The sequence below is a fragment of the Orcinus orca genome, chromosome 19 (assembly GCF_937001465.1).
Source record: "Orcinus orca chromosome 19, mOrcOrc1.1, whole genome shotgun sequence".
Lineage (NCBI taxonomy): Eukaryota > Metazoa > Chordata > Mammalia > Artiodactyla > Delphinidae > Orcinus > Orcinus orca.
The window spans coordinates 28,402,807-28,414,862 of NC_064577.1; the positions used below are offsets into that span (position 1 = coordinate 28,402,807).

The 12,056-nt window shown below is 39.5% G+C and overlaps 1 protein-coding gene across 2 annotated transcripts; it reads right to left on the minus strand.

Annotated features, from left to right (window-relative positions):
• Positions 1–18: 18 nt before the first annotated feature.
• SUMO2 (small ubiquitin like modifier 2) lies at positions 19–10,984 on the minus strand. 2 transcript variants are annotated; one of them, XM_004275464.3, is made up of 4 exons: positions 10,797–10,984; positions 9,050–9,181; positions 3,477–3,548; positions 19–674 (listed from the first exon to the last, which is right to left on the minus strand). In XM_004275464.3, exons 1-4 carry the CDS (start codon positions 10,815–10,817, stop codon positions 612–614), a joined length of 288 nt encoding a protein of 95 aa, XP_004275512.1. In that variant the 5' UTR covers positions 10,818–10,984; the 3' UTR covers positions 19–611. The 2 variants fall into 2 exon arrangements, with proteins under 2 accessions (XP_004275512.1, XP_004275513.1); XM_004275465.3 differs by lacking the exon at positions 3,477–3,548 and having other exon boundaries at positions 10,797–10,956.
• Positions 10,985–12,056: the final 1,072 nt, after the last annotated feature.

The following is a 12,056-nucleotide window of genomic DNA, read 5'->3' on the forward strand; positions in this document are numbered from 1 at the left end:
CAGAATAAAGAAAACAGCTCATTTTAAACAAGAAGTTTATTTAAACAACAAGACGCTTGACTTGAAGGGAAAACTATCTAGGATTCATTTCTTTTAGAGTAATTTATCCCTACTTAAAGACAGATTGCCCTACATGTAACAGCTACGTACAAAAAAGTTATAAAATTGTCCTTGGTTTTACAATGATAAATGAAAAACATTAAAATTCTCCAATCGAACAAGGTATGCAAGAATTTTTATGTTGTTCTTTTTTTGTTAAACAGTGAGAGCAAAATAACTTACTGGAATATAAAGATAAGAGCTGATGAGCATGCCACTAATGGAGAAAAGGGGGTATCTTCACAGAACCAGTATTTTTCCCCATTCCATCTCCATTTGATGTCGATCAAAACATACCGTTGGCCATTTAAAAAAAAAAAATGCAATATGCTTGTGCACATACACCAGTTACTTTATGTACAATAAAGGAATGGGGAAGGGGAAAATGAAAGAATAGAGAAACTATACTGTAGTAGTCAGGATGTGGTGGAACCAAATTGCAGTTTTCTAATTGAGAATGTCTTCTTGGTCTGGAGGAACAGAATTCTGGAGTAAAGTAGCAGGTTCCCTTTTTAGTAGACACCTCCTGTCTGCTGCTGGAACACATCAATTGTATCTTCATCCTCCATTTCCAACTAGCATAAATGAGAAAAAAAACAATCGGCCATTGGTTATTTAGCTCTTAAAATTTATAACTATCAGACTTAAATAGCCTGAAAATCTGCACGAGTTCCACCCAGTTCCAGTGTTCATTATTTTAGATGTCCCACAGCTTAAAGTAGCGTAAGACTTAGGTTTAAATAATTTTTCACTTGGTCTTTTTTATGAAGATTACAGAAAATTGAGTTTTTAAGTTAAAAAGCTGAGTATGTCCATAAGTTAAATCATCTCACCTTTAATTACTGAAAATAAAACTGATGTGTATAAAGGCTCTCACTGCAATGTTGTTTAGATGAGCAAAAAACTGAAAATAACCAAAATATCAAAACCCCCAAAAATATAGTACATGCATACATGAAATACCATGTACCTATTATTAAAGAATAAGTAGATTTACACATGCAGAAATGGAAATATCCCTTAGATACGGTATTAGGCTAAAAAATTTTAAAACTAGGCAGCGAACAGCTTATAGTATTATATTTGTATATATATTTTTAAGTTTGTGTGTATGTGTATATGACTATATCTTTGCCTATGCAAAAAACAGTGGTTACCACTATGTAGTAAGAAGAGGAGCATAGAGGTGGGATAGGGAGGGTGGGAGGGAGGGAGACGCAAGAGGGAAAAGATATGGGAATATATGTATATGTATAACTGATTCCCTTTGTTATAAAGCAGAAACTAACACACCATTGTAAAGCAATTATACTCCAATAATGATGTTAAAAAACAAAAAAAGGAGCATGAGCAAAAACAGACTTGTTAAAAAAAAAAATCAAAATTCAAAATGCTATTAAGTTTGCAAGGTTTACTACCCACACATTATACATAAAACCATGTTGATAGCAGGAAGGTCTTGGTACATATGGCAACACTGTAAGGTAAACAAGCTTTGGAACAGTTTATAATGCTGATAATCACCCAAGAAAAATTTTCTAAAAACTGGTAATTTTGAAGATAAAACAACAACCTTGGGCATCTAAAGACAAGAAAGGGAACGTTTCTAATGAAGTTCAAATACAGTAAAGTAGAACTAAAGCATTAAAATATTAATGACTAAGTCTCATTTCTCTATTTGTAAAATGGAATATTCAGTTATGAGAACTAAATGAGTCAAAGAAAGTGAAGTACTTAAGAGAATGAGTATATAACAATTATACTGCTATTAAAATTGGCTGCTAAGCAGATGTTCTAATTTATACAATTCTGCTATTTAATAAGTACTGGAAGAACAATTCTAAAATGAATCAATTTCACTCTAAAATAAATTCAATTCCAAATACTAAAATGAGGTCAATTCCAAATTCAATTTGAAGATTTTATGAATGCAGTACTGAACAAATCCTCCTCAGGTTTAATTATTTGCAGCTAGCATAATAGACAAGTCCCAGAACTTTTTTTTGGTGGTGGGTGAGGGCTTCAAAAAACAGAAAATACATTACCATCAGAGTTTAGCATAATGGGTTCTTTTTATTCTTTTAAATCCATCAGCCTATCCACTGAAATGAAACTACTGGAATGTTTTTCAATTTTACAGTGAAACTTTAAATGCCTTCAAAGGATACAAGAGAGCTTTCTCTCTCTCTCATTCATCAAGAGAATTCAGCTCCTCCTTGTGGCTACATACTATAATTGCTTCTTAGAGACTCATCAACAGAAATTTCTTCAAAATATTCTTCCCTCAAGTATAACTCATAGATATTTCAAGTTTTTGAAGATTATCAACAAAACCACAATCTGGATTTTCTGCTTCACTCATACCATATTTATCACTTTCTAGTTTTTATGGAGTGATAAAACAAATTCAAAAGGACAAGGGCTCCAATTTAAAATTTCTGCTATCAAAGTTTTTTCCCCCAAAACAGAATGTCTTAAATGGAATTTCAGAAGGTAAAAAGAAACAAAAAGTTTCTGCTAAAGAAGATAGCCCAGCCGATCCCCTACAAAGTGACAGAACAACTGAAGTAATAAGTAAAGAGATTAAGGGATCAGACAACACCTTTTGTAGTAAGGGTTTGGAAAGCCACCAAATAATAATCAACAGCCCTGTGAAATAATAATCAACAGCCCTGTGAAACATAAGCTATCAAGAGACTTGCAGTTAGAGCCACTAGATTCTCTTCAGTTCAGAAGTATAGGTACAAGAGAATTCATGAGGGGCTAAAATGGTTAGGATAAACAGCCAACCAATCGCTTATGGGGAACCCGGGGTATGATTTAGAGCTGCAGCAATGAAAACAAAAGGAAAACAACATTCTGAAGTAACAAACAGGAATTTTATTTATTTTTTTCCAAATAATGCTGGCAAGAAGAAAAATATGGATTAAAGTAAAACGACCTACTAGTTTTACTAAGTGATAACTGAATATTTAAAAACCATTGGCACTTCCTGAATCTATTTTTTCTTTCTATTCCCTTTTGGCCATATTTTACACAGCTTTGAACTCTGGTAAAGAACTATAGGGTTTCCCTGCTGGCGCAGTGGTTGAGAGTCCGCCTGGCAATGCAGGGGACGCGGGTTCGTGCCCCGGTCCAGGAAGATCCCACATGCCGGGAGCGGCTGGGCCCGTGAGCCATGGCTGCTGAGCCTGCGTGTCCGGAGCCTGTGCTCCGCAACGGGAGAGGCCACAACAGTGAGAGGCCCGCATACAGAAAAAAAAAGAAAAAAAAAGAACTATATTCCGATGACTAGAAGTTCACAAATTAATAAACAAAGCTGTTGAGAAAATTATAAAAAACATTGGTTTTTCTAGTTAGCACAAAGACATTTTTACCTGTGCAGGTGTGTCTGTTTCATTGATTGGCTGCCCGTCAAATCGGAATCTGATCTGCCTCATTGACAAACCCTGGACAAAGAGTTTAAAAGCAATAAGAATGCAAAGAAACAGTAAGAACTAAAACTACATGCATATTTGGCCATGAATATATTTAAAAGAGAGACCTAAATAAATGATCATCAATATGTTAACATTTCTATATTGGTTAAATGATTTGGAGTGATTTTCACTTTCTTTAAACTATACTATGTTTGATTTTCATTGGAAAAATGATTTTTCTTAAAAAGGACTGGAAAAAAAAAGGCTGTTTTTGAGAGCCATAGCTACTTTTGAGACCATAGCTACTTCAAGCTTGAACAGATCATACCTTGAGTCAAACAGTGCATTTAAATGAGTTAGCTACTAAAAGGAAATTTGAAGCAACAGATGCACATGTCAACATTCCTCAAAGCACATTAAAAAGCGCTCCAAAAACAAACACATAACAAAACCCATTAATAATGTGAAAACTGAAGTCACCTAAAAAAGGTGTAATGATTAAAATAAAACTTTGCCTAAAAGCTACCTTCCCTTCTTGTCTATCCAAACAATTCCTACCACTATGTAAGAGTAACCTAAGCCCCAGCCCAGCACAATACTAGGAACACCACAGGCATATTCAAGTTCTTATCCTTGGGCAGTGAGTACATTTACAGCAAAACACAAGGCAATAACTGGTCCCTAAAACCATCTATAAGACCACAATCCACATCCAAGAAAATCCTGGAACAGCTCTAAAGAAGCACCTGCTTTTTTCTGCTTAGTACTTACCTAAGCCTGCAATTGTTAGTCAACCTTGTACTAGAAAATAAGCTCCAGTAGGGATAGAAATCTAGACTTAGTTACATACTGTATATCTTGCACATGGTAGGTGCTAAATACTGATGGAATAAAATGGATGAAAAGCAGTATCTAAATATGCTTCATTTTCTGTTTTTATTTGAAAATAAACCTAAAGCTAAGTTGAGGAGAAGCTTTATTACAAAAAGGGAGTGTCAAGAAATTTTTATGTGCATTTAAGGAGATAAATGAGCTTAAATATGCCCCTTTCTGCAAAGGGGACTCCATTATTAAGAATCACCTACCTGACATAGGGGTGGGGAGAAGGGGAAAAGAGCAAAATAGTAAAGTTGCTGGTAACTGCAACCAAATGAGGACAAGATTTCTTTGGAGGTATGCTGTGAATATTTTAACTTGAAAAATACCTTTCTTGGAAGCATCTTACACAAAGCCATTCCTGTATCATGCTCAAATTACAAACTATAATTCTTGTTACAAAAACTCCCAGTTTTGATATTTAAGAGAAAATTAAACTGAGTTCCTAGGACTAAAAATATTGAAATAAAGTGTTCAATGAACACTTGTTTAACAACTGTATTCCCTTATTTAACAAGGATCCACTGAATTGGTCTTTAAAACTACCTGTCACGTGAAAATCATACTGCTTTCCTTTAAAATTCTAGTCTTTGAGACTTCCCTAATCCAGCGGTTAAGACTCCAACGCTCCCAATGCTGGGGGCCCAGGTTCGATCCCTGGTCTGGGAACTAGATCCCACATGCCACAACTAAAGATCTCGCATGCCATAACTAAAAAGATCCCACACGCTGCAACAAAAATCCCACATGCCGCAACTAAGACCCGGTGCAGATAGATAGATACATAGGTAAATAAATAAACATTAAACAAAACACAACACAACACTCTGGTCTTTGACACATACCACTTCCAGACTAGCCCTTGTCTTACGGAATACAAGCAATCCCCCACCAGGTAGGTGACAGCCATAACCTAATTCATTCCTCATGACTTTCCAATTTAGTTTGCAATTACACAAAGTAACCAAGAATTCAATACCAAGCCATTAATACTAAGTATTATCTACTTACAAACACTCCACTGGAGACTCTGCTTCAACAAAACTCTTAGCATCTTCTATATGCTGGGTTCTTCCTTCACTACATCCAATGGTGTGGCCATTCAAAATAAGGGCGAAGGGAAGGCAGGGCCAGTAGAACACAAGCAAATTGTATTCCTTTATTGCCACCTGTTTTTACGCTTTTCCTTATCAATAAAAGCTATTTTGCTAGAGATTAAAAGTCCAAAATTCAGGAAACTTGCCTTTAAGATTCTATAAACCATGTAAATTCAAACAATGAATTTGCATTAAACCAGTATTTGGTTTCCTCTTCTGTATAAATCTCATCCCTGAGCTTTAGAGTTGTGCTCCAGAAGAGATGTGTGAGGTTCTCTCTTCGGGACCCCATTTCTTCATTTCACAAAGACGAACTGGACTAAACCAATTATTCTGTGCTCTCTGAAACCATCTGACAATCTAGTAAACAATGTTGGGGTAGATTTACACTAGAATGGAATAGTATGCTCTCAATCAGTTGCCTGAAGGATATGTGGCTGATATAAAGTGGGCAAAGTCTAACTCTGCATGTGAATGAAAAACTTACTTAGAAACCAACCTACAGAAACACTAGGTTTGAATGTTCTCTATTCTTTTACAAGCATTTGAACACACTCTATATGCTGAGCACTGGTCTAGGCTCTAGAAAAATAGTCATATAATAAAACAGCCCTATGCTCATGAAGCTTACACTTTAGTGCAGAGAGATAAATACAGACAATAATCAATGCAAAACAACAAATCAAAACAAACAAAAAAGAGTGAGAGGACCCAGTGATGGCAACAGGGGCACTCTGAATTAATCAGAGAAGTCCCTGAGGTAGCAGTTAATCAGGAATAGAATAAAAATGGTTGCGGGCTCAGCACTATGCAATGGAAGTATGTCAGCCACATATGGTAGTTTTCTAGTTGCCACATTAAAAAGTTAAAAATAAGGTAAAAGTCTGCTAAAGGTTTTAATTCAACATATTTAAGAACACTACCATTTCAACATATGATCAACATTTTGAAAATTGAGATATTTAACTTTTTCCACACCAAGTTTTCAAAATCTGGCATTCATTTTACTCTTTACAGCGCATCTCAATTTGGACTAGCCACACTTCAAGTGGTAAACACTCACACGTGGCTTGTGGCTACTGTGCTGGACCAAGTTTAGACAGGGAACAGAATTCGCTGATGGATTTTATTTGTTATGATGCATCATCAAGGAGGACCCTAAGGTTTTGACAACTAGATGCAGAATGGTGCTATTTACTGAGTGGGGACAACAGAGAAAGATTGCTAGTAGAATCAAGAGTCCTGCTTTGCATGTTCAGTTTTAGATGCCTATTAGGCATTCACTGGAACTCCTCCAGAGATCCAATACCAAATGAGTTCATTAGAAAGTAAATATGAGCATTCAATTAATCTTGATAGGAAATCTTTGGTCAAGAAGTCTCACCTGCCAAAAAAACTTGAGCTATGCAAATCAGATCAGATAAATATTTTAGTTTTTAATAACCTGTAACTACACTTAGAAAGCAGGGAATCAGCCCAATTAGATGATACTTCAACTCCCTCTTCCTCAGAACCAGAGAAACCACTTGAAAAGTAAACAGGGATCTTGTTTCACTCAAAACTCTGAGGGTATCCCCAATTTAAGAGGAAAATGGGAATAAACATCTTTCCAAATTCTTCCTGGATAATATTTTCACATTTGCATTCCAACAGATATGCAGTGGAATTATATTTTTTATGGACTACCAATGTTCTTTTTCCTCTAGTGCAAGTTAAGAGTGGACCCAACAAGTTTAGTCAAATATAATCCCAATCTTATGCCTAATAATTGAAAAAAATAAAGGAAAACTTTATTTACACTGGGTAATATAGTAGACTTACTTTAACATAGCAGGAAAACTAAAAAATTCTTGATTGACCCACTAACTAGATCTTATAAGACAATTTCCTATAAGGATAATCTAGAATACACAGGATGTGCTTTACTTTTTCTGGCACACAGTATAATGCCCCAGCAAATAGGCATCTGGTAAAAAAAAAAAAAAAAAGATAAAAAGCTCTTTTGGGGGCCCTACAGGAAATATGGGAAGTCTTAAATATGACCATTTTAGGATGGACAGAGAGTATCAATAGATGTATATAGTAAATTGGTAACAGTTAATCTAGGCAGTAGACTGATGGGTATTCAGTGTAAACTTTTTTCTCTAAGTTTGAAAATTTTCATAGTCAGTGTTGAAGAATATGACCATTTAAAAGCTAAAATTTAATAGTAATTAGAGAAAAGTTAGGATATGCAGAGAATTTTGTTGAAAGCCACCAAATCTAAGCATGAATTTCTATGTTGTATAAGGTTTTGCTACATAAACATTCTACAAAATGATTACCTTTTAAAATTCCCCTGGAACCTGAAGGAGTACTAGTATTCAAATATGGTAGATACCAGTGCAAAAATTCTTTAGCACAATTAATAAGTACATATTTACTAACTGTTAGGGGATTTCACCAGAATTCTTCAAATGAAAGTACACTGAAGGGCATATCTTTGTAAGGAACTATGAAAAAGTTTTTGAAGATAAAAAATTATAACCACAGTACTCTTATGTTACAAATGAAGTAGGCATAAAATAAAGCTTCAAACTCAAAAAGAAGTTTAAATCTTCAGTTTAAGAAGCCCTTCAGTCTCATGGAGAAGGCCCAAGTATCAACTCAAACTCAATTTCCCAACTTGTAGAGGTTTTAACCTTACTCTGTTTTGAACCTATTTTTAGGAGGTGAATTTGCAATGTAGACAAGTTGTTTTGGTCTAATAAAATAATTTTCCAAATTTTTATATATTATACATCCAGGGTTGAACAAGAAAAATACTTCTGCCAGGTTACTGTTGGATTAACTGATCTACCAGAGTTTCTGTTATACTTGCAAAAGTCATCTTTAAAATTACCTTTATATTGTTACAGACTCAACATCACAAAAGGAAGCTTCTTTGTCTTAAAGTTTACATTTACCTCCCAGCATCTGTTCATTTCTACTTCCTCTTCTGAGCTAAAAAATTTACTATTTTCTGAGTAAAATTCAAATATCCTTATAATACAGGAATGTGTATGCTTGGTTCAGGAGGTTAAATCTCTTGACCTCTACTATTAGTGTAAAAAGAAAATATTACAGTTTTACATGCTTCAGGAAAACTGCAATGTCCTTAAACCCACATTTACTTCCAAATTGGTTAAAACACCCGAAATAAATTGTTTTGACACAAGACAAATTTTTAATTGTTAAAAAAGAGCCTGACAAGAAATTTTACCAAGTTCGTTCTTATTTTCTTATAAAAGTAAAATTACATCCTCTTGGGAACAAACCAAATTATTGTGAAAATAATTTGATGCATTTCTAGCATAGAACTAGAATCATATGTGATATTAACCACCCTAAGGGATTTTATAAAGAATCAACAAACCAAGTGTATGATAAAATTGTGATATATCAAGTATATAAGTACATATTCATTCTACCAAAGATAATCTATTGATATATTATGCTGGTTTCTATTCTCAAGAAAAAAAGGTTTGTTTTTTTTAAAATACGTTTTATTCAGTGGAAGTATACAAGTCAGTTCCTCACCTGTCGTTCACAATAGGCTTTCATTAGTTTACTAAGTGGTGTATGCCTCTTAATCTTAAACTGCACCACAGAACCATCCTGCCCCGCCACCTTCAAATTAATATGATCGTTGTTCTCAGTCTTGACTCCTTCCTGTTGAAAGAAAAATAAAAGTAGAATTTGGAAAATGTGAAGAACAAACACCTTTTAAAGCAGCAGCAGCCCAAGTTGCTTCAGAAATCAACAGGTTTCTCATTCTTATAACAGAGCATACAGCTGTTTGCAGCTGCTGAAATCAATCTGAAAGATAAGAAACCCTGAAGCAACAATATTAAATAGATGTCACAGAAACAGAAAAGCAGCCTACATCCAATACTATCAGTGTCGACAACTGGTTTTTAAAGATGGATCTCCCTCAATTTACTGCAATGCCCTCTTGAATCTGAGTTTTTTTAAATGACATATATTGTATTACACTCAAAATGTCTTTCCTCTAAAAAGATTAAAAATAAGCATCCTTTCTCTTTCCAAAATGCTTTGAGTACAGAATGCAAGAAAAATCTAGAGCTTGAAATTCAAAACTCATTACAAATCTCATTAAAAAGTTACCAAATTCAGCTTAATAACAAATCTCAAGCTACATTAAAAAAAAAAACCACCTAATTGAGGAATATCCTTTGATTCTCTCCCAAGCAGCGGTAATAACTCAGAACCACTATTATTGTTCGCCTCTATGAGCAGCTTCATTTTTGTTTATTTTTAGTTATGAGCTTATTCTCCCCTCCCCTTTGTTGTCATGAGTCAAATGCAGTTTTATTCCTTGTAGATTTATTCCACAAGTCTTCCTTGTAGATTTTTACCCAATCTGAAGTTCATCAAAATCAAGTGTAGAAGGAATTCTGTAGCCCCTAAACCACTTCAGAATGGAAAGGGGGGGGGTGTCACAAAACAAACCAAAAGAAAGTCCCGTGTGCCAGGAAGAAGTGTGTACCCGAGTCCTCCAGGGAAAAGCCTCCTGGAGCCTCAAAACCCGCGTTGAAAAGTTAAGCCCTACGAAGTCTCTCTGCTCGTACATCTGCCTCCAACTTCTCGAAACCACATGGTCTCGGCAGGTTAGGGGTTATTTGGCACCCAGGGAAAAGCCACTGCCCATTCCGACAAAAAATGTGGGAAATACTCCCCGGGAATCCCCCAACCCCGGCCCCTCACGACGGCCGACGGGCATCCGGCTTCCAACCCATCAGCAACCCATTGATTCGCCCCGAACCCTCAACCGGCCAGTGCGGCCCGGGGCAGGGGTCCCCAGATGCCCGCGGCCCCCACCCCGGAGGGGGGAAGCCCGGGTAGGAGGGAACTCCTCGCCACCGCCAAGGCGGCAACACCCGCCGCGGCCCGGCGCGGGGTCCGCCGAGGGTGGGGACACCGCGCGCCCTAACGCCCCTCGTCACGCTCGCCCGGCCAGCAGGGCCCAAGAAGCCCAGCTCGCGGCCGGTGGGCCAGCGGGTGTCCGCGATTCGCCCGCCCAACTCGCGCCCGGCGCGCACTCCGAGGCGGCCGGGGGCGGGGGAGGGCGGTGGGGCCTCCTCCCGCGCGGGAGGGAGGAAGAGGGGAGGGAAGAAAATGGCGCGGAGCGCCGGGGCCTGAGCCGCGGCCGCCCCGTGGGGGGCCCGGGAAGGCGCGGGGAGCCCGCGGCGGGCTCGGGCCGGACCCCGGCCCGCGCCGTGACCCCGGCCGCGCGGCGAGGCGCGGAGGACGGCGCCGAGCTCACCTTGGGCTTTTCGTCGGCCATGGCGAGCGCCGGAGTCTCCTCAGCTGCCGCTTCACAAAAGAGGTACCAGGTCCGCACCGAACGAGCACACAAGCAGCACCAGGAGCGGCAGAAGAAGGAGGCGGCAGCGGTGGAGGAGGGAGAGGGCGCGCGCACGTTGTGCGCTCCCTCCCCCCATCCTGCGTGCGCGAGCCCGAGCCGCCGGGGCTCCTCATTGGTTGCCGCTTCGCGGGAGCGCGCAACGCTTACATAACCACCGCCAGCCCCCGCCCCGCACCGCCCCACCGTGGGCCCGGCGCCCGCCAGGCCGGCGGGAAGAGGCGCGGACACGCGCACCCGGGCCGTCGCGGGGGCGCGCCTGGCTCTGGGCGGGGCTGTATTGTCCTCCTTCTGTGGTGGAGCTTAATCAAAATGGCTTCCAGCTGGTCCTCGTTGGGGACTGGGAGGCTTGAGGCCTAGACGTGACACACAAGCCGGGGAAGGCAGACTGACTAGACGAGGAAGGGGGAGCCTAAATCAAAGCCCCAGCACGAGGTTCTGGGAAAATAACCTCTCATTCGGTGGCCCAAATACAGCTTTCCTCAGGGTCAGAGGAACATCACACTTCCTCTCAGTCAGCCTCTCTTCTCTCGGATTTTAAAGCTTCAGCCTCAACCCGCTTCCCACCAGGCTCTTGCCTTAGTGCCGTGACTACTTCCGTCCTGCTGGAAACCCTGTACTTTGACTAGCTGAAGGAAAAGGTTCATCCTACAAACTCCTTACTCATTGCCTGGCTCCCAACCTCCTAGGGGAAGCAAAATCCATCAGAGAAGCACCCGATATCAAGCTTCCAAACCGATCGATCACTTCCTCCTCACATCCGTTCAGAAATAGAAGTAGGTCCCTCTTGTCTTAAGCACAGTCGTAACATCTGTGCCGTGGATGTCCCCCACGGCTCTCGGTAGGTTTTATTGATTATGTCCTTTATTTTCTTCCACTCGCACATTAGCCGTTACCGTAGAAAAAGACTCTCAATTCTACTTCCTTCTGAAGTTACCACCGTATCTCTCTCCATTCTTGGCCAAATATCTTGAAAAAAATGTGCACGCCAGCTGTCTCCACTCCCTCACCTCCCACTTACTCCTCAACGCACTGCAATCTGGTGCCTGGTTCCACTAAAACTGCTCTCTACAAGGTCACCGCAGACTTCTTTGCTGAGTCCAGGATGCTTCCCAGTTCGTCACTCCTCTTGAACTCCCTCCCTGTGACTTGGGGCTATGA